This window comes from Nyctereutes procyonoides, unplaced genomic scaffold (genome assembly GCF_905146905.1).
Source record: "Nyctereutes procyonoides isolate TBG_1078 unplaced genomic scaffold, NYPRO_anot_genome, whole genome shotgun sequence".
In the NCBI taxonomy this organism is placed as follows: domain Eukaryota; kingdom Metazoa; phylum Chordata; class Mammalia; order Carnivora; family Canidae; genus Nyctereutes; species Nyctereutes procyonoides.
The window spans coordinates 990,182-1,018,082 of record NW_026575033.1 but is presented as its reverse complement, the minus strand read 5'-3'; the positions used below and the strand labels follow the sequence as shown (position 1 = coordinate 1,018,082).

Here is a 27,901-nt window from a genome sequence, read left to right as displayed (position 1 = left end):
CGATTCCATTGTTATCTACAAGGTTTGTATAATCATGACTTTAGTCAAGTCAAGCAGTCATTCTTAGGTTTGTTGAGAAAATGAATCATCTGCTTTTACACATGAAATAGAAACCAACTAAAATAAACCTCCCTGTTACTAATGTTCTCACCATTAGGTGATATATTAGTTTGAATGAAAACCTTACACATTAGCAGAAAAAATAAATCAATGGTAAAAAATTGGCAACCTCACATATTTTTAGCCTGAAGTATAAAGAAATAAATTCTCCAGTAGTAAAGGTTGAAGACACAAAGTGAAATTCAATATATATGGATGAGAGACCTGTTAATTGAGAACAATTGTTCAAAATATCCAAATATAGGAAATAGGCTTGTTCAATAAAAACCCAATTCAAGGTCTGCCTTGAATAGAAAAAGTTAGCAACTATAAAATGGTAGTAACAGCAAAAGGGAAAATGACTCAGAGGGAGAATGAAATGGGAAGGTAGGAAAAAGGAACAGTGGTTGTGATTAGAGGACTCTCAAAATCTTAAGAAAGAACCTCCAAGTGCTGAAGGAATTTAAGACATTATCTATTTGGGTGAATAGTTGAAGTGGAAGTTAAATTAAAAAAATAAGCAGCAATCTGGAGCAAGAAAGAAAGAAAAAAAAGAAACAAACAGAGCAGGCAGTTATTATACCAGTGGGAACCTTCACATCCAGAGGTCAGAAGACATTAATTATACTGGAAATGGCTCTATCAGCTTCTAACTACAAATAATCTTCATGAAATAACAGCAAGTGATCCTCCAGGATATTCTCGTTCTCTCATCCTCTCATTTTACCTCTTCGGATGCAAACATCTCCCCTAAAGCTGTCTCCTTGTTTTCCCTTCCCTGGTTGTCATCCTTCTCCTGATTCCTTCTATTGTCTGCAGGATTCTTTGACTGTTTCTAACCAACAAGGACACTTTCTATTCTCATCAGAAATGAGAGAAATGCTTTTGTCAGGACACCTGGGTGGCTCAGTGGTTGAGTGTCTGCCTTTGGCTTAGGGCGTGATCCCAAGATCTGGGATAGAGTCCTGCATCCGGCTCTTTGTGGGGAACCTGCTTCTCCCTCTGCCTATGTCTCTGCCTCTCTCTCTCTCTCTCTCTCTCTCTCTCTCTCTCTCTCTCTCTCTGTGTGTGTGTGTGTGTGTCTCATGAATAAATGAATAAAATCTTTTTAAAGAATTTTTTAATTAAAAAAAAATGCTTTTGTCTTAACTGAAATGTCTTTCTTTGATGATGCTACTAACTTCATCACGATCTTCTCTGAGCATGGAGGGCTCTGCATGCTCACCGGTCTCCAAAGCTATCACAACAGTTTTGCCCGTCATTCACCCAACATCTGCTCCTTTTTGAAGTCTGTGTGCCTCCACCTAAATCACTCTCTCTTCCTTGGTTGTCACCAACAAGCTCAGCCATTTCCTCATTTTTCTCAACGACTTTACCATTTAGCCTTTCATTTCCTGCCATCACTTCTGGCCACCATCCATGTTAAGTTCTAACATCTTAACTTCATGGTTCCTTGACCACTTCCTCTACTGCTATGACCTTAACTTCCACTTCAACTATCCACTCAAACAGATAATGTCTTAAATTCCTTCAGCACTTGGAGGGTCTTTAAGATTTTGAACTTTCAGAGTCCTCTAATCATAACCACTGTTCCTTTTTCCTATCTTCCCATTTCATTCTCCCTTTGAGTCATTTTCCTTCTTGCTGTTACTGCCATTTTCTTGAGTCATTATCTCTTTCCCCCTTAAGTCCTGATCTGCCTTTCTCTGCTTTCCTTTCTGATGCCACACACTGCTTTGATGAGGATTTCGAGGACACTTCTCAAGGATCATCGCAATAAATATTATAGCATCCCCATCTTGCCAGTTCCTCTCTTCAGAGTAAAGATTATGGTTGAAATAAAGTCACAAAACATGCTCATTGACTCTAATATGTGTTCTCACTTTTGCTAGGAAATGGCATGGCACTCCTTTCTTGGTATCCTGATCACCTCTCAGAGTTCTCTTCAGCCTTTTTCACTGTTCTTAGTCTCACACTTACCATAATTATCCTTCCTATTTCAGCAAATGTCTTCATCATATATCTTACTGGTAATATTGTTATTTGGCTTAGCACTTCAGTTTTCTGTTCCTACATCTTTTCCCCTTCCCTGCTTCTTCTGAGGGAAAAGTTTTCATCCTCCTTCCTGTGGAAGGCCTCGTATGGATTATACATTAAATATCAATCTTCAAAACAGTTGGCTTATTTTCAACTTAAAGGTGAAAAATTATCTTATTCCTGTCACTTTTGAGATGTGCAATTGAAAGAATGGGAGTTTTGGTTGGTGTGGGGATGTTAGAGTGTTCATGGAGAAGCAAAGTCATTCTGGAGTTTAGGACATTTTCTGAGGAGGGCTTCCAAAGGTGGGTCCTAGAAACCCAGATGGAATCCTGAAGCCACTGGCTTCTAGAAGAGAGAAGCTCCAACTGGGGAAAGTGAGAATATTCAGTACCAGAAGATTCTGCTTTCAACTGTGCTCAAAATTGAACTTGGATACTCTTATGGAGAAGGGAGCATCTATGATGAAAAGAAGAATGAGCTGAGGTTAAATGCAGAAGGGAGGATGGTGCAAACAGAATTGGAAATGCTTATTTCCTTCAAAATAATACTTTGTAATTACAAATGTAATAAACCTTAGTGTTGAAAAGCTGAAAAATCAGGACTACTTAACAAGAAAAGATAATCTCAAAACTCCACCAAAGAACCAATGGTATTATTTTGATATAATTCCTTCTAATAAAAACATTTTTAGTTGGTTTAAGTTTTTCTCATAAAATTGATATTACACTGTATATACATACAATTGTTTCTAGTTTTCTGGGGCTTAACACTACGTTGTTATTTTGACATGAAATCCAAGCATCATCTCTGAGCATACTGCTAATATATGGCTCCATCTGATTTCTGAGCTGAGCCCTGGTCCTTCCAAAAGGCCACTACCCAGCAGGGACTTTAATCAAATTACTTTGTAATCACTAAAGGAGCTCTCGTACATACTGAGGCAAGATGAGACGGAAATGTTGAAGAAATATTGCACCATAGTTTTACTCTTTCATGGAAAGCATCTATTATTTGAGATGCACATATAGGATTTCTTATGGATGGTTGAGGACCACCTTTGAATGCACACGGGGTATCTGTAAGTATTTCCAACTATATTTTGGACACAAAATAAGACTACCAGCCATAAAAATAAGGACTCAACCTCCTTTTGGAAATGTAATTAAACATTATATTCACCAAAACACTAGCACAGCAAAGTACTATTATTCTAATATCTAAGAACGTGACACTGTATCAGAGCCAATTTTTACATGAAAAAAATCATGAGGAAGAATACATCAAAATGTTATTCCTTAGTTAAAAGTTTCACACTTCAGGAAGTTCCTTGATTGAATTTTCCATTTCAGGGAAGGGTTGTTTTTACAGTGATCCAACACCAACACTGTTAATGCATAGTCATCATCATGTTGTATTTATGAAGAGCCCATATCTGCATGCATGGCCAGGTGCTACAAGATTAAGGCCATGATCTTGCCTACATTCCTTATTCACCATTCTCCAATGTGCTTGGTGAATGTGTGCGTGCGTTTGTATAGATGTGATTTTATAACAAATTGAAAAGACTACGTTCTGCTCTTTTTGCCCTAATATTATTTTGAAGGCCCTGCTCGTTCCATAGTTTGCACTTTCACTGCTATTAGACTGCTTTGTTATTTGACTAGACTCAGCAGATAACAAAAACCATTTAACCAGAAATGGAAGTCACTGCCTATTAAGTCTTCAGGATCAAAAGGAGAATGGCTTATCTTTCAAATATTAAATTAGGAAGAGAAGGCAACTGGGTTGCACTGAAATTAACTTAGGAATTAGTCATTTGCCTACAACATTTACATAACATTAAAAGATGTGTAGAATTCATTGGTGTATTCTTGCCCATATGATCTTAGTGATCACTAAACCATATATTATTCAAAGGTAATGCTTTTGTCTTTTTCATCTGTGTGTCCTCAGCACCCAACACATTGCTGATGCTCAATTAATAGTGAATGAAAAGTGTTAGATTTTTAAATACATTTATGTACACTTAAGACCTCTCTATAATTGCTTGATGATCATACCTCTTCAATCTCTGTTGCTTATTTTGCCTCAAACTGTTGTGCTTATCCTCTCCTTGCCCATGTGTTAAACCTATAAGGTAAGGTTTACAGAACATAGGAAACCATTTATATTCTAATGTCAGTGATATAGTGAGTTTTTACATCCCAATTAGTAGAGGGTATTTATTCATGAGAGACACACATAGAGAGGTAGAGACATAGCAGAGGGAGAAGCAATTAGTAGAGGTTAAAGGATGGAAAAATGTTCAACTCTTTAAATTATACTGACCAAGCCGCACATTGGAGTTCGAGCAGCCGTCCAACATCAACAGGACAGGAAGGGAGTAGCACAGAAGCTCTCAGTCTTTCATAAAAAGTCTGGCATCTGATGGGAGTGTTAACATGTCAAGTACACACACCTTGAACTAGCGGTTTGATTGTACTGTGGCCAACTGACACTGCAAGTATGTACTAGAGAGGGAAAATGTCCTCCCAGACCTTTCAAATGTCTCACTTTCTCCATGATATTTTAAAGTAAGATGTTAATGAAAAAAAATTAAAATGTTAATGAAACACAGGAGAAAAAGAGGAGGAGTTGAAAGGGTCCCCAAATTGAGTGACCTGGCTGAACAAACTTTTCCAATGTCATTCTATTCCATGGGATTCTTATTTAGTTCTTCATATCATTCTGTGTATAAGGTAAATGAGGTCAGCTGGAAAAGTATGATTAAGTAGGAAAACTCTGGAACTGATGAGGTTTGAAAACAAAAGTCTCATAGTCCATCTCGGTATGAGGTTAAACGGAACAAACAGGCTTGCTCTAATCGTAGGAGAGCTTGCTCTTCCTTTTCATTGGTCTGTTCCTGCTTCACTCATTCAAAAATGTTTTTGATCATGTCAGCCCTGGTCTAGGTCCTGGTGAAAAGGCAGTGAAAAATGGTCAAGGTTCCTATTCTCAAAAAGCTCACATTATAATAGAGGGGCAAAAGCAGTACACATACTAACAAGAAGTCAATAGGAAGCTATCAGAAAGAATTACATGCTATGCGGTCATTAAAGAGGATGATTTATTGAGAAGAGCCAAGTTTAACAGCTGGAGAATTAGCATTAGATTGGGTGGTTAGGGGAGGTGGGGACATTAAGCTGGGAGCCGAAAGCCAGAAGGGGCCAGCTACTTACTAGTAGAACATTCTGGGGAGTAGAACATTCTAGGCCAAGGAACAACTTGTGCTTGAAGTGTGGGGGAAACCTTAAGGAACTTCCAAATATAGCAAGCTGGGCATAGTTCAAACACTACTAAAGAGAGGGACATGGGCTGCTCTCTCCTCCTCTTCGGTCTCTCCGATACACCATCCTCATTCTCACACAGGCAGTGAGAGGCTATGTCTCTGATTTTACACAGTGCTGATGATCACTCAGGGCTGAAGACACCGCTTCACTTCGTCAGGCCGCAGCTGCGCTGATGTGACACACAAAACCCCCAGGGCCTCAGTATGAATGAGCATCTAGGACATGCCCCTCTCTTGAGACAAGAGCTGTGGGAACAATGAGGTGTCTAAGGGTGGGACTGAGAGGAAAGAGAAAGACAGAGATGAAGGTAATGAAATGCCATCATTTCCAAAAGCCTGATTCAGCCTGAAATCATTTTACCCTTTTCAGATAGGAAATGACGATGCTTTCTCCTTAGAGGCAAGGGATAGAGAAAGCAGTAAGACCAGGACAAAGAGTTAAATCCATATCTAGCTTAGCTGTTGATTAAGCATGTTAAAAATTCTGGAAACATTTCGTTCTCATTCTTCCAGTCAAAGGGCATGGACTCTCAGGCTAAGGCACCAGAGTGGCAAGTGTGCATCGTGTTATCTGCTGACTTATCCTTTCCTGGGTGCGAGCACTTGCCTGTTGGTTCGCCCGTCAGAAATCTCCCTTTTGGCTTCTCATTTTGCTTTCTCCACAGGTTTTGTCTCCCACAAGACAGGAAGAATATTAAAAACAAAGAAGCAAATGAGATTTGAAAGCAGCATGTTATTTAGATATTGTTTGGTCTAATTTAGGAGGTGAGCTCAGTGGAAAAACATGACCACAACCACGCTTTACTATATGTTTTGCAAATCACCTACTAAATTTGGCATTCCAAAGCTTCCTTCCAGGGTTTATTCCTGGGGATCCCATACATATCCATGCCTTTGAAGGACTGTGTTTTGGCAGGAATAAGGAGAAACAGGGATTTTCTTTCCTATTCACAAACTGAGCCCTATGTTTATTTTGAATCTTCAGACATAATTTGCAGGGAGTGGGAGGCAACAGACTTATCTGGTGTACTCCAACAAGGAAAACAAGGTAACAAATAGTTCCTAAGGTAGGTTTGTATTTATTCCTTTCTCTTTTTCTCTGATAAGAATTAGGACTTCAGCACCATGTTGCTTCTTTTCTTTGCACTGTCATAGAAGATTATGAGTATCGAACACATAACTCTCATTTAGGAATTTTTCCTGTGTAGTGTTCTAAGTGCACTCCTATTCCCACCGCAAGTGGTAACATTATGCCAAAAATCCAATGTGCATGGCATCTGGTACTTACTGAAGAGCCTATTGAATCATGTTAAACTTCTACTTGAGGGACGGTATTTGACACAAAGACATTGAGAGACGCAGAAACTGAAGTAGATGTCAACAGGATGCTGAGCCAGGAAACTGGCCCTCAGGACAGGTAGGGCAGACTCGGCTGGAGGTCTGGGAGGCTGCAAAGCTACTGGTGAGGACTTCAGGTGGGATATAAGGGATCATGACTGCTAAAGAAAACAATTCATTCATGATATTTCTATCTTTCCAGTTTAGTCTTTGATTTTTTTTTTCTTCTCATCATCAGTACTGCAACTATTGAGAGAAAAAATGCAGAGATTTTCTTTTTGAAAATGATAATTCCTTAGGAATCTGACGAGTAGGGATGCCTGGGTGGCTCAGTGGTTTAGCGCCGTCTTCAGCCCAGGGCGTGATCCTGGGGACCCGGGATCTAGTCCCAAGTCGGGCTCCCTGCATGGAGCCTGCTTCTCCCTCTGCTTGCATGTCTCTCTCTCTCTCTCTGTGTGTGTCTCCCATGAATAAATAAATAAAATCTTAAAAAAAAAAAACAAAACTATTTCTTTAAAAAAAAGAAAGGAATCTGACGAGTCAAACATGCTTTTTGGGTTAATTTATTCCAAGAGTAAATGTTTTAATTCCTACTATTTACCCCCTCCAAATTGTTTTCTATTTATCTGATTACAAATGATTCAGAAGAATGAAATGCCATAAAATATAGCCCCAAAATATAAGCCTCTCCTTTCTTGAAAGGGAATAAAATCACAGGCTAGTGGAAAAAGATTAGAGCAATGCATACTTTTTTAACTGCCAACAGTAAGAGGCAAAATTTCATTTTCTCTCCAATGTCTGAAAAAGGAATAGACATGTGAAAGAATTTTAGTTGGTAGTTATCTGTCTGTAGTCCTTGTCAGTAATTTCAATGCCATTCTAAATTATTACAGATGTCATTCAATGGAATGATGAAGCATTCCTCTATCAATGGCTCACTTGTAAAACAAGTGAGAAACCTTGTTGAGAAACCTTTTCAGAAAAGACCATGACAATAGAGAAAGGATTGGAAGACTAGACTGAACCAGTAACACTGGTTCAACCTCAAAAACGCAGGATGGAAGAGGAAAAGCGAATAGCATTCACTTTTTAATTTCTTCTGTATTGTTTGAATTGGCACATCAAGTATACATTTACTTTGTAATTAAGACAAATCCAAGAAAGTATTATACCTCATAAGAAAACTTTAAAATATGTATTTTGAAAGTGTTATCACATATTTTTATTTTCTACCTAGTAAACAGCAGGTACTAATACAATATGAAAAGAATTAAGTGATACTCTGAGAATATATTTAAGCATATGAAGATTTGGGGGGAAAAAAACAACCAGTGGTAAAACTTGGTGTAAGTAATGTTACTTGTAAGCTACCAGGTTTTATTATTAGGTGATTTGCCTTTCCCTAAATTTCCTCATGAAGCAGAGTAAACCCTCTACTTGGATAGTAAGCAATAAAGTCCATTTTTCTATACCTTACATTGTATTGAAAATCTGGCTAATAGCAAATCACAGTTGTCACTCTTTAAACTTAAGCTACTCATCTTTTTTTTTTTAATTGATTTATTTGAGAGAGAGAAAGTGTGTGTATCTATGAGTCAAGGGAGGGGAAAAGAAAGGAGGGAGAATCTCAAGCAGACTCTCTGTTGAACACAGAGCCCAACATGGGGCTGGATCTCACAACCCTGAGATCATGACCTGAGCTGAAATCAAGAATGGGACACTCAACCAACTGAGCCACCCCAGCACCCCTAAGCTACTCATGTCATTGAACTCAGAACTCTTTGGTAGAGATACCCCACCCCCATCACACATACTAATATCCCTGTAAAGCAGAGCCACGGGCTAACAAGTTGCTGAAAGTCCTAAGATAAGAAGGGCTGTAAACACCTGTTCACAGCTCTTTATGTTTGCTCTCCCGTGATTTATATCTAATTTATGACAGTCATTATGGTAGATACACTTCATTTAATCAATAGCACAGTGAAGTCCTCATCATTGAAAGTCTTTCCCAGGAGAGCAGGTCCCTCATTTCATTAAAAGCACTACGAATACAGATTCAAAATACAAAGATAAAAGGAGACAGCAGACAATTAATTTCTGGGATGGAGCTGCCAGGGTCTAAATCTCTTTTAAGGCTGCCACTTTTCAGTTCATTTTACCTATTCAGCATGTCAGTGGAGCTGGAGCACAGGTATTAAATGTTCACCCTGTATCTTTTACACTACTGTATACACCACTAGTAGCCTAGCTGCCTGAAAAACGAGTTTGGCCAAAATGCAAAATTAAGTGTGAGGCAGTAATAGACAGATTTTTGAGAATTCAACACAAAATTGTCCAGAAGTTTCTTTTTCTAAAGTTGTCTGCCCATTTGCTAACTTAAGACATTTCTGTGGCTGATGTATTTGATTAGTCTAACAAGGCTCATGAAATCACTTAATAAACAAAGTGATGTGCAAAGGTAAGATATTCTAATTGAAACATCTTATACATTCTAACGTTTCTAACGAATGAGCTGATAACAGGAGAAGAGTAGGCTGTTCAGTACTAGGGAAACAATAACTCCTAGATTCTGGTAAATCCATTCGAATGGAAATGTGACCTCATAGAGTAGACGTTTTATACGATTCTGACATCTCCACTGACCTCTATCAAGGCAGTAATTCTAGGTCTGTTATGCTATGATAGAAACTATTGAGTTAATTGATTTCTGCCTCTCTCTGACATTGTAATGGCTCCATTCATAACAACTCTCCACTGTGTGGTGCCAACGGAAACAGCTCATGGAAGGTTTATCATCCTAAGAAAATAATGGATATCAAATATGAAGGTGGTATTCATGAAAAGAAGCAGTTCTATGGAATTCCAAAGCCAAGTAGGCTGTATTATGTGGGGCACTCTTCTCCCTGAGGAGCCTGGTTATCTCTGGTTTCTTTCCTCTTCCCCAGGTTCTGCACACGGAATTTCTAACCTCAGCTTTCAGTTTTCCCAGGATTATCTCTGTCAGATTTCCTTACTGATTCTTAAATTCAAAACACTTGGAAATGTTTTTAATAACAAACTCAAAGTAGGTCTCCTTTTCAATCACCTCTGGGGAGTGGCTACATCCTTGCTATACATTGGAAAGGCCACACCATGAATAGATATTTTTATAGCTGAAACCAGTTATAGCTTTTAGCAAAGGGTAGATTTAACCAAGTTTTCTCATTTACCTTCTTTATTTTTAGGCATCTTTTATGTTTTTGAAGGACACCCAACCCTTCACATTGTTAGCAAGGTCACATCAGCTAGGGACAACTTGCCTGCAGAAAAGGCAACCTGCCATATAGTTGAGTCCAGGCAAAAAGTTTTCCCTGGCCAGAAAGGCAATTTAGCAGGGGTATGGAAAATATTATAAAACCATGCAGAAATACTCACAGTTTTGGTTTGGCAAGCAGAGGTGGTGGCTCCTTAGTGGGTGAAAGCAGGACAGCTGGTGTTGGAAGAGATTTATTACTGTTAGCTTTGCCGTTAATCAGTCCATTTACTCCAAGGCTGGGATGGACTCCATTTGTTTCCCTCTCCGTAGAATTGAACTGCATCTGAAGGGCTGCCATGCTGAGTCCTAATTCAGGGCTGTTCACCTGCTGGATCTCAGATGGTTTCTTTGAAGCCAACTCAAAGGAACTCGTCTCCAAGATTGGAGGAGGAGGTGGAAAGTGTTGGAAGTGATCATTGTTGGATTCTCCCACTGAGTCATAGTTACAGTTTTCAGTGTTGGCTAAGGATGTGGAGAGAGAGGGAAAAATAATAAGACGCTATAGTTGAACTGTTATTTTCATGCTGTCAGAGACTACCTGAAAATCCCTGTGCCCCACTAAGTAGTTAAAGAGGAGGCAGCTCTGCTGCCCTCATATTATCCACAAGCAAAGCCAGATGGAGGGTCTGGTTCTTCCAAACTGGTTTTCAGGGACTGCTACCTGCTTCATTTCCTGATTGTGCCCACAAGCAGAGAGATGAACTACCAATTCATCAACAAATTTCAAACAAGACCTAAACACAGAAGTTGGTAAAAAACGACAACACAAATAACATCAACTAATAATGCCTTCTTTGCTCACATTGCAATCCGCGGTTACAAATGAACATCCTACCTGTGCCTCACTGACATTAGCTCAAACTCTAAAGGCTTTCTGTGATGGGCAATGGATATTCATTCTATTTAAACCTAAGGAAAATAAAATTCTGTCTTATGATCTCATACATAATGTTTTTCCAATTCAGATAACTGTCACGGCTGTAATTCAGTACCAAAGAAACTTACTCGTTAACTCTCAATAAACTGAAAACATCTTGCGATAAGATCATGTCATCCTTGGATTCCTCACCTTGCCCAGAGCCCAACAGAGCTCCTGGAATGTACTCAAAAATCCTTACTGAGCTCAACTGAAAGCTCAAAAATATTTGTTGATTATGTTTGGCCTGCGGCAGATTCACCTCTGGTGAAAATGGGAAAGACCGCATGCCAATTTTTACCACAAAATTGTTTACAGACCAGAGTTTTTGGCTCTGTTGTTGGAGATGGCACTACTGCCAGGGCCATCTGATGGGGCGGTCTCAAGCCACCTCAGGATCAAACCCTGAAATCCTTCCTGCTCTGCAGCTCCAACTGTGGCACCAGACTTTCTGTTTCCTGTGTCCGTATTGGCTCCATCACCAAACCAGTCAACTTTACATTTCTTTTATTGACCAAAAAAGCATTTCCACAGTTTGCATTCCAATATCCTTAAGCCAGTCTTGTTTGTTCCTCTGCTGCCACCTAGCACCAACTTCTCACTCTTCTGAAGACATCAAAGTGCAGTTCAATTCTCCCCAAGTCTATCTCATGCAGCCACAACCCAATTCTTGATTCCCTACTGTATGTACAATGTGCCAGGCTTGGTCAAAGTACTATTTTAAAAACTGCTGCAAAGTAAATAACAGTGATGAATCAATAAAAGTAAGTTAAAGTAAAGCTGATTAGTAAGAGGAGAAAACAGTCAACTAAAGACATAAGAAAATAAAGGAAAAAGCTTTCAGGTAGCCCTTGCAAGTGGTACATCTATGAGTTTAAAAAAAATACCCAGGGACGCCTGGGTGGCTTAGTGGTTGAGCATCTGCCTTCAGCTTAGCTCATGACCCTGGGGTCCTGGGATTGAGTCCTGTATCAGGCTCCCCACAGGGAGCCTCCTTCTCCTTCTGCCTGTGTGTGTGTGTCTCTGTGTCTCTCATGAATGAATAAATAAAATCTTTAAAGATATATATATCCAGGGGCACCGGGGTGGCTCTGTCAGTTAAGCACCTAACTCTTAATTTCAGGTCAGGTCATGATCTCAGGGTCATGAGATCAAGCTCTCTGCTCAGCAGAGTCGGCTTGAGGTTCTCTCCCTCTGCCCCTTCCCCCACCACGCTCTGTCTCAAATAAACAAATAAATCTTTTTTTTTAATTCAGATTTTTTAAAAAAAGATTTTATTTATTTATTCATGAGAGACACAGAGAGAGAGGCAGAGACACAGGCAGAGGGAGAAGCAGGCTTATGCAGAGAGCTGGACACGAGACTTGATCCCGGGTCTCCAGGATCACACCCTGGGCTGAAGGCAGCGCTAAACCACTGAGCCACCCGGGCTGCCCTGGCTAGTTTTTAATATTAATTTTAAAAGGATAATATACTGCTTTAGTTTTTTTCCATATCAGAAAATTCATTTTCAATGAAATTTGATTTCTAAGATCTTCACAGCTTCTCCAAGTTACATTAGGTTTACCTTGTATTACTTTTTCAAAAGTTTCAATCATGGCTCAAACAATGATTTGTGCAAGGACCAGCTCTTCAGTTGGCCATTGCAGAGAATGACCGCACCTCTGATTCAGAGGTGGCTTTCTGCTGTTAGCATGATTCGGAGTTAGCATGAAGATGTTAGGAAGCCAGATCCATTGTTTCCAAGACCAAGCTGCAAGACTTAGAAAATAGCCCCTGTGTTCAGTTACTACCCTGTCATTATCTTTTTGTTTTTCATCTCTACTTCCATTCCCCCTCCCCCAAAGCCTTTGTTTCACGATGAAACACTGGTTGTTAGGATAACTCCTGGAGTGGTAACAAGCATTCCTAAGGGGTGAGTTCTCCTCTAGGGTAGTTCTTTCTGCTGTGGTGAACCACACACCAACTACTAGGGAACAGAACCCAGTCAATTTTTTACTCTTCACATACCTGAGGTGACAATCAGCTGGGCAGTGCTGGTTACAGATCCATAATCATTTCTTGCCGAGCATGCAAAGATCCCTGCATCTTCGGGGAAAGTCTCAGCGATAACTAGAGTACAGATCTCCTCTGGAAGTGAAAAAAATAGAGTAACTCATCAGAGTGAAACCAGGAAGTCACCTTGAAGAGGTCAGAGCCTCTGCCTTTCTAAAACAAGCAAATTAGGTAACAATTACTATACGATCTCTTTACAAAGTATTCATAATAGAATTTTTTTACATTTAATTTAGCAGTTCAGCATCATGGCCAAAGCTTGGGAGTCAGACTCATTCTTTGTGACTTTAGACAAGACCAGCCTTGGTTTCCTCATCTATAAAATGAGGACAATATATACCTAATGGGGCTATCTGTGAAGATGAAATGAGATGTTTGCCAAGTATATAACTCTGCACTTGGCATATGAAAGATGCCCAGTAGATGCCAGTTCTATTCTCCAATTCCCTAGTTTAGTTGAGTATATGTGGAAGTTTTTTCAACTACAGTGCAGCTGCTTTTTATGTCTGCTCAACTGAGAAGCAATTAGCAGGGAAGATCAATCTTCTCTGAAATGCTGACAATAGGGAGAAAAGAACAAAATATGTAGATGCTGGGCCTGCACACAACTACCATGGAAGCTACTGTTATATATTGTGGCAGTATTGGATTGTATAGCATGAAAAGCCCAGACTCTGGCACCAGCTGCCAGGGCTTGAATAATGGTCCTGCCATATCTTGCCTTTGTGACTTTAGTCAACCTCCACTTACGTGCTTATCTGTAAAATGGAGAAAATAACGAACCTACCTATAGGGTATTAATCATGCCTCATAAAATTAACTATCACAGGGATACCGTGGCAGATGATGACCACGACAATGACAATACCTGACTGTAACAAAGCTCTCATCAGGAACTAGGTACAATTATCAACACTGAAAATAGATTTAATCCTTTTGTTAATCTCACATTTTAGGTTATTATTAGCCCATTCTATAGGCTGGAAGCTAAAGTGCAATAAAACTAATTGATTTGCCAAGGTGACAGAGCTAACAAGTGGTAAAATCAGAATTCAAGCCAAGTCAGGTTCCAGACTCCACACTCTTAACAACCACCTCCTCTTGTGATGGGCTATACGCTGTGTTTGGGACACTGCCTGGTACATAATAAATGCTCTGCTAGCAGTAAATATAACCTGTTAGTGTTAAAAAGCCAAATCTAGAGTGTATTAACTATTTTTAAATTGAATAATTATATTTTATCAGCAAAACAGATTAGTAACAAAAGAAGTGATTTATTTTTGATTCCCACAGAGACTCTATTGATTATTCCCATATTATGTGGGCAATGTAAGACTAGTATTGTAGACCTTTTGCAAGAATGGCTGCAATTACTGTCTTCTCTGCATCCATGCAGAGTGTGGATGAGTGTAATGTGACTCTGCAACTCCTTCTATCAAGTGGCACAATCTACTTCCCCAATCCTTAAATTTTGGCTGGCTGGCCTTGTGAGTTGCTTTATTCTAGAATATAGTAGAAGTGATGTTGGTCAGTTCGGAGTCAAAGCCTCAAGGGACCTTGTTTGCTTCTATCTCTTGGAACCCTGTTGAAATGCTAGGGGAATAAGGCAGTGCTGGTCACAGGAAGAGCTACATAGAGCAGAGATCAACCATTCTCACAAATAACAACCTAGACTAACTCATTCCCAGACCAACTCAAAGCTGACCACAGCCATATTGTTAGTCCAAAGAGGTTGGCCAAGCCTGACACATACCATAGAACTACCCAGTTGAGGCCAAGCCAAATGGCTGACCCACAGATTTATGAACTAAATAAATGGCTGCTGCTTTAAGCTACTAATTTAGGGGATGCTGTATTGTGCAGCAATAGCTAAGTGATACAAGTGGAGAAGAGAAAATGTTTCTCTACCAACCTCCTTCTCTGACAGCCCACTAAGAGAAAAGTTTTCAGACTTGTAGAATAATGTGTCTTCCTTCAATCCAACTATCAGTAACAAAAATTAGTAAATTTGTCTCAAAACATATTTTAGATTTCAAAGACTGAAGAAAAAAGTACCACCACCTGGGGGTAAAAAAGTTTTACCTTATAAAATGAAAATACTTTCATCAAAAGGATCTTTAAATATTTCATTTTAAAAATACAAATAAAAGTAATAAATATAAACAAATCACAAAGTATAAAACGAAGTCTTCCTTTATATTCCATTCATTGACATTTATTTAATTACAAGTTACTTTAAATTCTTAATAATGCTGTTGCTTTGTTTCAAATAGCATTATTTTCTCTTTTTGAGATGATAGGATCCCTGAAGACTTCCTGTGTTAGATATGGTGAAAAATATTGGCTAATATATGACTCTAGCTTTTCCACAATTAACTGGAATACTTTTGAGGGCAAAATAATGTGACTACACTGGATTATACTGCAGCAGGTAGTTATATACAGTTATATACAGTGACATCAGTCCTCATAGGACTTAAGATGAGCTGACTGTGATGCCTCATTTCACATCCTACCACTGAGTAACACACTTTTGAAGTTTTGCAATCAAAATAGACCTTTAAAAGACACATTCAGAGTATCCAGTGCAAATGTAGATTTATATGTATAATCCTACAGAATTTTCTGGCTTTCTCAGTTTTTACCTAGGTGAAAACAAAGCCAATTGGGTTCAATATTAGCAGTTAATATTTACTTCCAATTGCTATAGTCTTGATAATAGGACAAAGAAAAATTTATTCAAGTTCTGAACCGAGGTTATATACTAGGTTTTATTATTTCAATATTTCTATAAATCATGCTCAAATTATGACTACATCCTATAAAACAAGAGCTGTAGTGTAATGGGGTAGGAAGGTGTAAACTCAGGCATGCTCACCTTCGTCTCAATCAGTAAAGATTTGAGAGATATGGATACATTGGAAGTACACAATTATTATGCGATTAAAAAGTTCACAGAACAGAAGAAAAATAGAATGATAGCATGATTTAATCCTGTGTTTTGACTGTACCGTACAGTACAGTTCTTGGCCTTCCAATTGAAGAGGAAGATAAAAAGTGTGGAAATAATTCAAGTTGGAGCTTCACATAAGATTAACCATTTGGAAGTGGGATGTATCTGGGAAGGTACAAGGGACTGGAAATTTTTTAAACTAAATACATATGGTTACAGAAGGAGTTAAACGTGTATTTAACAGAGAAGGGTAAAACCTAGTACATCACTGTTGTAGGGGATTTTAGAGACTGACTAGCCCAAATCTCTCATTTCTTCAGGTGAGGTCCAAAGTGATTGTCTCAAGGTCATGGTTAATTAATGCTAAAGTCAAAATGCTGAAATAGTCATCCTGCCTCCCACGAGCAAGTTTAATTTTTATTTTTCTACAGGACAAGGCCTTTCTAGTTGTTCTGCATTTTCCTAGTTCAGGGGCATAAAGAACTCAGAGTAAAATGAGGTAAGGAAAGATTTAAGTTTCCTGAATCTGAAAATTTTAATTACTCTCATTATCCAAGTAATTCAATAGGAAATTCATCTGCACAAGGAGATGTGCTGTGTGTCCTCAGAGATATATTAGAATGGGGGTACAATGTGGACATGCTGGTATCAGAAGAAATGAACAGCCTAATTGTTTGACTTCTGGCAGAAAAGATCCTGACATACTGGCTGCCCTCTAGAGATGGGCTTCGGGCAGAGGTGGGTCACCTTTATTCCCTGTAGCAGATGATGCTGGGAGTCAGGAAAACTTCCCGGCTTTCAGCAAAACTTGGTGCTTCCTGCCTGGGGAACCATCGCCCAAGTCCCTGCACCATCTTGCCAGTGTCTGATGCTCTCTGGAAAGGTCCTCTCAAAACCTTGGATAATGATGATGATGATGATGATGATTCATACCTGAAAAGATGGCAATTTCTGGAGACACTTGGATACCTGACACCAGTTCAATACCTGAGAATGCCTTAACTGTAAACATAGACATAATTCTGTGCGTTGAAACCTACATTGAGAAACAGGATAAAATCTCGTCTAGCACGGATGATGTACAGTAGTTTTAGAGTGATGATCTTGACAATTTTAAGTTCCTTTTTAGGTTATCTAGGATTTTGTGATTTTTTAGTTACGGCCAATTTATATATGACATATATATATTATATATATGGCAAAATATATATATAAAATATATATTTTTATATATGCCATATTTATATATATATAAATATGTGTGTGTGTGTGTGTATATATATATATATATATATATATATATATATTTAAGCCTGAGCGAGCGCGTGTATACAGTTGCCCCTTCGAAACCAGAGGGCCCTTTCGAGAATGAAATTTTATCTTCGCCACATTCTTTCATGACTTTGAGGATAGATTACAAAGCCTCAACATGGTCACAGAACCCTAAATTATCAGGCTTCTACTACTTGCCTGGTTCCTTCTGGCCTCTCCCCTCCTCTCATTTTGAGCTTAGGGCATTCTGGCTTCCCCTTGCAAAGCCACATACCCTTACATCCTTAAGCCCTCAGCCTGATGTTTCCACCTAAACATGACTTTCTCAGAGAAGCCTTTTTTTATTAGACTTGGTCAGATCCACCATAATCTTAGGATGGCAGACTTTCCTTGGAGACAGCTCTCACAACTATAATTTATTGTGTAATGTCTTGTTCGTTTCTGGTACTTTGACTATAGCCTCTGTGAAAGCGAAAGCATTTGTTTTGTTCATGGGTATATGGCCAGCATCTCTTACACTGCAGGCTCTCCATAAATATTTTTGAATAAGTGTATGGATGAAATTTAGATTGCAGGAAAAAAGTAAGTATTTGCTTTACAAAAAGACTGTTTCAAATGTGAGCAAAACTCAAACTCATTTTATGAGTTTTCAGGAATACTTCTATTGCATAAAAGTATAGTCATGTACAGACTTGATGTGTGACTAAACATCTAGAAAAGGCTACAAACTCATGGAACAACGAAAAGAAAGAAGAGAAGAGAAGAGAAAGAAGAGAAGAGAAGAGAAGAGAAGAGAAGAGAAGAGAAGAGAAGAGAAGAGAAAAAAAGAAAAGCATTGGCATGTTCTTCTACTGATCTTTATGTATTGCTCTGTCTCAGTAACTTTTACTAGATAGAATTTTAGTCAAATGCCCCAGAGGCTGTTCAACTTTTCTTCTCTTGGAAAATTTCATCCCAAAGTGACAAAAAGCTCACATTTTGTTGGGAGAAAGGAGCATCATGGTTGTATGGTTCTGACATTATGAAAATGAAGAAAGCCATGAGGAAATGAGATGAGCTAGAGTGTAATATTGCATTTTCATCCGGTAGCATCTTATTTGAACAAATCTCTTTAAGACATCTGTAAAATACATTTTGTTGAGAAATGGAAATGAAGGAATGACTGCTTATGTCAAATAAAGGCAGTTGGAGGCTTACTTATCTGTATTAAAAACGCTGCCCATTTTAGAAAACGGAAATTTTTTAAGTTACCAATAACTCTATGATCCACTTTAATCCATTTTTCTTAAGTGAAAGGTTTTGATGGCATGTAACAAATTACTAAATTAGAAACTATTTCTGCTGCCAATAAATTGTTTTTTTTATAGTTACCTAAAAATTACTTAATCATATAAGTATCTCTCAGAGGTCATTTCATTCAGATTTTTGATGTACTTAACACAAACATTATTAATACAAATAATTCTGTTTGCCAAACCTTGTAAAATGATGAGCCAGAGCAAGGATAATATTACTAGGGCCTTTGGGTAACAAGGGGACATTTTTATAAATGCTTTCCTTCACAGCCTTTATTTTTTTCCCCCTTTGGGGTCCAGCCTAACTAAAAAGAAATCTAGCTTTTACCTTCCAAACCACATGGTTTGTCTAATACAACTTTTTGTTGTATTTTTTGTCTAATACAACTAATTGTTTTAATACAACAATTCAAAAAAGAAGAAAAAAGGAACCTGTACTAAAATCATCAAGATGAGATACAGTGTGGGTAAATAGAATGTTTGCATAAATTTTCATAAAGGATATTTTTTACAATTGCAAACTCTATCTTACATAGAGGATATTTCTATTTTTTAGAGGAATTTTAAATACACTGTTTATTAAGGAGTAACAATAAAACGAACCCCTATGCACTCATCATTAAGTCTAAGAAATAAAGTATTAGAAATACCTGTGTGTTCCCCAATTTCATCTTTCTTCTCCTTTTCCTTTTGAGATAATCAGTCCTCTGATTTTCTTTATGCTTATCACATATGTATCCTTCAAAAAATGTGTTTAGTCGGACACGCAGGTGGCTCAGCCTTTGGCTCAGGTCCTGGGATCGAGTCCCCAGTTCCCCACGGGGAATCTGCCCCTCTCTGTGTCTCTCATAAACAAATGAAATCTTTTAGGGCAGCCCCAGTGGCCCAGTGGTTTAGCGCCACCTTCAGCCTGGGGTGTGATCCTGGAGATCCAGGATCAAGTCCCACGTCAGTCTCCCTGCATGAAGCCTGCTTCTCCCTCTGCCTGTGTCTCTGCCCCTCTCTCTCTCTCTGTCTTTCATGAATAAATAAATAAAATCTTTTTAAAAATAAAATAAAATCCTTTAAAAAATGTGTTCAGTTTTAGAAAATTGAGTCATAAGCTCAAGTCTTATTGTGTAAAGAAAAGACAAACCTGTTTCTGTTAGAAAAAGTTCACAGGAACAATCTTGGGGTATAAACTGGCTTCAACTACCCTGTGAGTTTACAAAAGCCCCCACAGGAGTAACTGGCAGACGAGGTTACGAGTGAGTACAGGAGACCTATGGCTCACTCGGGAGGTGGGGGGGGGGGTATGGTGGGGCTGAGTGTGTGTAGGGACCGAACAGCCTACAAGAATCGTTGGTGGAGTATTCCATCCTTTGTTTTTAAGTTCAATGTGGCCAACTTCCAAGTCTCAGCACCAGACCAAGTCAGGATGGTGGGGATGGGATGAAAAGAATGTTCTCAACTGAACCAGGAGGCAGTGCAGGGAGGGGAGAGCACAAAAGACCAAGAGAAAGGAGAATCTGGGTCAGGCTTACTACCCTGTCATTCTGTCATCAGAGTAAAGGACAAAGCAGTGGTCCTTTACGCTGAAAGCATCAATGTATCTACCTCTTGCAACACCCTCCTCCAATCCGAACTGGTCCTCTGTTCCTGACCCACAGTTGTTACCCTCCTGCGGGCTCCACTGGGCTCCTGCCTGCATCTGATCTTCTGCTTCCCATACACCACATCTTCCTCTTTCTGGGTGAATTCTCTTGCTGTGGTAGAGCACATCCTACATAAAGAGTTGTGGAGGAAAGCCGCTTGCAAGACACCTTGCAAGTCTGCAAACTCTTAACTACATCTGCATAAGGAATTAAAGGTTTGGCAGAGTATAGGATTCCAACTTGGAGGTAATTTTACTTCAGAATTTTGAAGGCTGGGATCCCTGGGTGGCTCAACGGCTGAGCGCGCCTGCCTTCAGCTAAGAGCGTGATCCCAGTCCCAGGATCGAGTCTTGCATCAGGCTCCCTGCATGGAGCCTGCTTCTCCCTCTGCCTGTGTCTCTGCCTCTCTCTCTGTGTCTCTCATGAATAAATAAATAAATAAATAAAATAAAATAAATTTTTGAAGGCTTTGCTTCATTGTCTCTTAGTGTCTCCCATGACTACTGAAAAGTCCTAAGTACTTCTAATCTTGTTAGCTTTATGGGACTTGATGTTTTCTCCCTGGACACTGCAGCATCCTTTCCCTGTCCTGGATATTCTAATTTCATGATGCACAGTGCTATGAACTTATTTTCAGCCACTGTGCATGCTGCATGTCCTTTCAATCTGGAAATTGCTATCTGCTTGGGGAATTGCAAAAATTATTTCATAGATAATCTCTCCCCCTTCTTTGTTCTCTCTCCTAGAATCCCAATTATACATGTGTAGTCTACTTAAGCAGGTTCTCCAGCATTTCTCTTCTCTCTCTCTCTCTTTTTTTTTTTTTTAACCTTTGCTCCTTTATATTCCTTCTTGTCTTTCTGCCCTACTTTGTGGGACATTTCCTCAACTTTTTTTTCTGCTACCAAGTCTTCATTCCAAGAACTTTTTGTTTTCCAAACATTCTTCCCCCTCTTCTAAAAGCTTTTTACTTTTTACTTTTTGGACACACTGATTCTCTTATCTAAGAGGAGTGTTGTTTTGTTTTTACATTTTCTTCTCTCTGCAAGTCTGTTTTATCTAAGTTGCTTTTCAGGGAGTTGCTTCTTTTCTTTTGTATCATCCATAATAGATGTTTCTTCAGAGGTCTTTTTTCTTGTCTTACAGGTTGAGTTAATTAGAAGCTCCGAGCAAGACAGAGAACTTGTCAACTTTGGCTTTCTCCCTATGGTAATGTGGATGTCCTCTGTTGGAGAAACTCCCATATCACATGCATCGATTTTTTTTTCCTCTTAGAATGTTCAGATTGCCCAGAAAGGAGTCCTTTAGGCTCTGCCAGGAAAGGAAAGGCTCACAGGCCAGCATTCTAGAAGGTCAGTTCAGAAGGCAACTGGGAGTAGGAGCATTGAAAATTCAGAATTCTAAGAGTCGGTCAATTTTCTTTTTGGTGCACTCTCAAGTGTGCCTCAAGACTTTCTGTCTCTCCCCAGAGATTAAACCAAACTTCCTTGGTCTGTGGAACCCTAACTGTCTCAGTTAATAGTTTATGATGCTCCTAAGTCAAGATATACCTAACAACTTCATTTATTTAGTTATTTTGAAAGAACATGTAAGTATTTAGGTCTTAACAAGTTAGCTACTAAAACAAAACAAAACAAAACAAAAATTAGCTACTGTTTGAAAAAAAATACATATTAATTGAAAGACAAGTATTATTTTACTCCTAAATAACCACAATTACTAACTAATGAATGCATGTGTCTGTTGTGTACTGCAGAACTCTTGAGATCAGATGGGCCACAGCCAGCCTCATTTCATGTTCCACATTGATTTTCATGTGTCACTTGCTTTTTATCAACACAGACACATCAAAAACTCAGTTTCAAAAAGATATGATGTCATAGAAAAGAATGTGGAGTGATCTAATGTTGAAATTCTGAACTGTTTCAAACTTCTAGTTGTATCTATCAGATGTTGAGTATCATTGCCTTTGCTTCAAAAATGTGAAACATTACAGCACCTCTCTCAATCTGATGTGGTACCCCAGGTTTGAGAACCACAGGTTTCACACAACCCACTTTTGTTTAGCCTACCATCTTAACCTGGACTTCCATTAAGCTTTGAACTACGTACAATCTACTGAGATCTCAAACTTCCTTACTATTGCTTTCCTGCAACTCGGCACATTAGCACATTTAACACATATAATTAACTTCACATTCTGAATCACAGAATCAAAACATGAACTCTATTATATAAGATCTAAGATGATAGGTGGCACTGGTTAGCAGAGATTCATATTGAAAGTACAAGGCACCACATTTTTATATCTATAATTTCCCAGCCAACAAGACACAGTATTTTTAATTTTGCATGCCATTAGACAATGCTATAGAAGTAACCCAATACAGTTTGTGGCTGTTTCCAGACAGCTGAGTAAGACCCTGAGTATTAACAGCTGTCAAATGAGTGTTCTGTGCCCTCCACACCACCCCTGTCCCAGACTAGTCTTTGAAGGATTCAATCAGTATAAAGTCAGAATGTCAAAGAAAGAGGCCAGAGCAGGTAATATGACAAACGGATGTTGGTCTTAAGTAAGCTGACTAGCTATTAATTCACAAAACAGTCTGAAAAGATTTGTGATGCAAGCTGACTTCTGTCTAGACAAAGAAAGGAGTGTAAAACACATTAGACAGATACAACACAGTAGTGACAAGAAAAACCTGTTTCAGTCTCTCCAATGCATTAGGAGAGAATCTGCTTGCTAGCTCCTTCTTTATCTAAATATCTAATCCCTAATGGGGCTATAGCTAGGTCCTAGTGAATTTCAGTTTTCTATCTAGAGCTTTAACACATCTTACATATGATTTTAAAAAAGGAAGAAGAGTAAAGAGATAAAAAGAATGAAGGAGGGAAAAAGGAGATATATAGAAAGAAAGGGAGAGAGGAAGGGAGGAGATGGGGAGAGAGAAAGAGGGCACGCTTTAGACAGTGAGGGAAGAATAAGAGTGAATGTGTCAGAGGCCTGGAACAGAGTAGGAAGAAAGGGTAATAAAATCCAAATGCTTAAATATGTTCCTGAATTTCAAAGGCTATTTATGTTTTAGCATTTGGAAAACATCACTTGGCCCAGGCCTATAAAATTTATCTCTTTCCTCAGATGTATTGTAGTCCTGTCTGTTTTTTTCCTTTCCACTTAACAGTGGCTAAAAATGAGCTATCAGGGGAGCCAGTTCTTACATCCATTTTATATGGCTGAATCAGTTCAGTGGCCTAATGGATAAAGTAGTCAATCAGGTCATTTAAGGAATGTACACCATTCAATATATGTTGTTTCTTCCCCCATCCATTTCAATGGTCAACCTCAAGGTCAATATGAGGAAAACATCTGGCTACTAACGAAAGAATCCTAATCATGCCCAGTTTTGTCAGGCATGCCAAAACATTGTTTAAATACAAATATGTTTTAACATTTGCTTATTCTAAAGTTCTCACTCATAACAGCTCACAGAAGCAGTCACTTGAATAGCCATTCATGTGTTTAAAAGTTTTGTTTTAAAAAAATACAATCATGAAATTTATTTAACACTACATGCCAGTTGTAGATTTCCTGAAGGAGAGAATTTTAATGCTCTATTATGCAGAACAAAGGGGCAATTCCAGTTCTGTAGTAAGCATAATTATGGAGAATTTACCCAAGATTGGAGAAAACTAGCTGTGCTTCGTCTTTTAGTAGGTTCCTGCCCATATACAAGTTTTTTTTCCCTGTATTGACAGATCTGGTTGACATAGTTCTGTACCAAGAAATACTTGTTTTCAGTGAATTCTATTATTATGGTTGGAACGGAGGAGTCTGTTTTCTTAAATGCTTTCAGACCAAACCGAAGGGGAAAAAAATAAGAAATTCAGTGACAAGGAGGAGAAACTTTTCTATTGCTAGGATATGCAGATTAAAGGGATGGCCTCCCATACTTTGCTCTTCTTCACGATTTTGCCTGTTAAAAAGGCACTGAAGTACGTTCTAGAGGTCATTTTATTCCATGAAGCTGCTGAGAACTTTATTACATAATCATGATCAAAACTATATCCTAGATGCAAAACAGCAAATCATAATTGAAAAAGACTGTGTGGGGCAGCCCGGGTGGCTCAGCGGTTTAGCGCCGCCTTCAGCCCGGGGCATGATCCTGGAGACCCGGGATCAAGTCCCAAGTCGGGCTCCCTGCATGGAGCCTGCTTCTCCCTCTGCCTGTGTCTCTGCCTCTCTCTCTGTGTGTGTCTCTCAATAAATAAATAAATAAATAAATAAATAAATAAATAAATAAATAAATAAATAAATCTTAAAAAAAAAAGAGAAAGACTGTGTGGTATGAGAAGTAAGGGGGGAGAGGCTGGTAAAGAGGGGTGTAAGAGATGGGTCTATTCTCCTTCCTCACCCAAATTTATCTCTTCTTGGCCAATATACTGTTTTCAGTTGTCAAACACGTACACAGTCAGAAACTAAACTATGCAGCTTCCAACCAGGGTTGTGAATTTTCGGAGGATGGTCAGTTTATGGTTTTCCAACACAGATCATCAGAGACATTTCATAAATCATTGTCACCTCTGTAGGTGATGACGATGGATAACAAACAACATGATGAAAAAGAGTTGCATGAATTTGCACAAAATCAAAAACACAACATCACAGCAATCCCAATCTGTCCCAGTAGTCATGCTTTTAGAACTTGTGTCCCAAAACTTTAGTTTTATTTGTATATAAGGTATCAAAAGACATAAACTGCCTATAGGCTTTTCACAAACTATTTTGTAGAGAAAGGTATTTGGCTCCTCCTTTTATATCTATCGATAAGTCTATTTAAAATAGCAAACACAAAAGATGTGCCCTAAAATCTGAGCTCATGCAGTAGATTGAGTTTTAGAAGTTCCATGTATCAGGGAACCAGCATGATGCAACTTTATATAAAGACCTATCACAGACAGAATAAGAAGTTGTGTATTTCCACGTTTTGGAAAGTGATGACAGTATCTGATGTGGTGACTCACGCATTTGGTGCAGTAACATGCTCTAGTCGTAATTGTGACAAGAAGGCACTAGATCAATCCCCACTGTTCACTAAGGATGCTACTACTCAGCATCTTTTAACCTTTGGATCCTAAAAGGATCACACCCTACTTTTAATGACGCAACACTCAGATGTGAAAGGTACAGGACTAACCACAGCAACCTGGCCTGCAGGAGCCCACAGAAAACCTTCATGTTCCCAAAGGGACAGAGCAAAGCCATGGATGGCTCCCAAGGGACATAACTGCAGAATCTGCTTGACGCTGAAGCAGAGGCACAAATCGGTTTTTCTACCTTTTGTCAGGGAGTCAGTGAAACTGGTAATTTTGCTGATGGAGAAATACCAGCAAAAGTAGTCTCAAGGAGGACATCCTATGAAATGCACAGACAAAAATTTTTGTTTCTTTTGCAAACATTGTTTTAGTTCATGAGGAGTCATAAATATACAAGCAGTCTGAAGCAGGAGAAGGTTGGACCTGGCACTTCTGGATAACACAGCACTCCGATGAGGTCAAATGACCTCGTAACTAAGAGAGATCCTAGAGCAAGATGACTTTTTTCATGCTTGTAGAACAGTAAAACTTTATGGCTCAGGGTACATAAATGAGAAATGCCAGTGGTCAGCTTGCTTACATCTTTGGGCTGCTCTCGTGTGAGACACATTTCTAAGCTGGAGGGTCGGGCCATTAGTAGGTTTTGGTAACAGCAGAAATACACAGCAGATGGTTCTCTTCTGCTAGAATTTTAGGAGGATGTTTTTTTCATCATTAGCTTAGTTTGCTTTCTGAATATAAAAGACTATATTTTAAAAAAGCCTTAAGTCACTGATCTTGACCTTTTTGTCTGAATGGAACTTAATGTTTTACTAATAAAGAAGCTGATGTGAAATGCAGTGTACAGACCCCATGATAAAGAAGATATTGTCTTTAAGGGGGTGTTGTATTTCCAGGGAACTGCAAAAACATTGTTCTACTTATGGCTTTAAAACCGAAACAAAGAACTACTGAAACTCAAAAGATATGTTTCCACAGGGGGGAAAAAATAAAGAGCTTCTTACCAGGTTCAGCTGTAGATCTAGGTTCTGTTTGCCACATGAGGAAAAAAATAAATCAGAGTATTAGAACAGGGCTCCATTAATAATCAACCTACCTATCTTTCTCTATTACTTCATACAGGACATGTCTGCAGAATAAAGGGAACTCCATAATGCAAGAGAGATCAAGTAGATCAATTTATATTTCTATAAATACAGAAACCCAAATTCCACAGCTTACACTAGGAAGTTTTTTTAAACCGCAATTTATAGAAGGGCTTACAGGAGGCTTGTAAACCTCCTAAAATTATTTGGTCAACTTTGAGTTCAAATGTGCATAACATTTTTTCTGAAGAGAGAACATATAACTTTTATCAGACTTTCAAAGGGGCACACAAGTGACCCCACAGCTTTAATTTACTGAGCTCCCCATATTTACAGATTATCTGGTCTCACTACTCTTCAAAAATAAAAATCAATTCATTTGAATGGCTAAGCCCTTCTTGGTTTTTCTGAAGCTTGAGAGAAGGAAATGGATGGGTGTGGGAGAATGGGCACCTCTCCTTACTTTTCTGTAGAATTCTGAAATCTGGAGAATCTTGAATTTCATTCCCTTGTCGGAACCACTTGACCTGCAAAGGGGGTGCTCCTCGGACCCGGCACTCCAGAACCACCACCTGACCCTCTGATGCTGCTATGTTTTGTAGTTCCTAAAATTCAAGAAAGTCACTCCTCATTAGACTTTAGTGCACTCTTACACAATTTTACAACACAAAATAAAGCTTCCAAATCTTAGGGGAAAAAAATGCAAAATCTGCATCATAAAATAATTACCACTGACTCAGATAAAAATAAACACCTTGAAATCCACTGATCGTTAGCTTGTCATAATTTCTGGGTAATGAGATTAGTAAGGTCTACCACTGGGCCTGTAGAAATTTTGGGTCTGTCTGCAAATTTACTGACACATTGATATTTATGGAATTTTATGGCAACATATTACCTTTCCCTGTCTACACTGAAGAGTTAGCTGGTGAAATGCAAACTTCCTAAAATGATTATATTCCATATGAATGTAGATTCTCGTGAAAACCAGACAGGAAGAGAAAAAAGGCATATATTTGTTCTTACATGCCCCAACCTTTTCATGTACTCTCCCCACCACCTCTGCCAATGCGCTTCCTATGTCAGGTTTATTAAGATAAAAGGGTTTGAGGATTTTCTCATTTTGAAGTTCTAAGTAAAATAATAAAACCTGCAGTACTTCTCCCTTCATGACCTTCATTTCCCCTTCCTTTGTAATTATCCTCGCTGCCCCTGACCTTACTCCAACTCCAGATCAGTAAATTTTTACAGTCCCACAGATTAGAAGTTAATTTGGCTTCATGGATGCAAAGAGGTAAAGCTTTTATACTTGTTTTTAAATATCAAAAGATTAATAATCCCCTCACATATGTCCTCCCTCTATCTTCTTCCTCCAGGATACTTAGCAATGGGGCCTACTTAAACTTTTTGACTTTTCAACTTCTGACTAGAGTATGAGGTCTTATATAGGTTATATAGAACTCTTAAAATAATTCAGATATGACAGTGCGATCCACT

General features: G+C 38.7%; 1 protein-coding gene across 1 annotated transcript in view; it reads right to left on the bottom strand.

The window, feature by feature from the left end:
* LOC129504555 (palladin-like) overlaps window positions 1–27,901 on the bottom strand; it is a 417,088-nt gene that overhangs the window by 192,437 nt on the left and 196,750 nt on the right. The window contains 4 exon segments of the mRNA XM_055317307.1: window positions 10,220–10,562; window positions 13,027–13,146; window positions 26,324–26,347; window positions 26,868–27,009. Of these exon segments, the coding sequence (XP_055173282.1) occupies window positions 10,220–10,562; window positions 13,027–13,146; window positions 26,324–26,347; window positions 26,868–27,009 (629 nt within the window).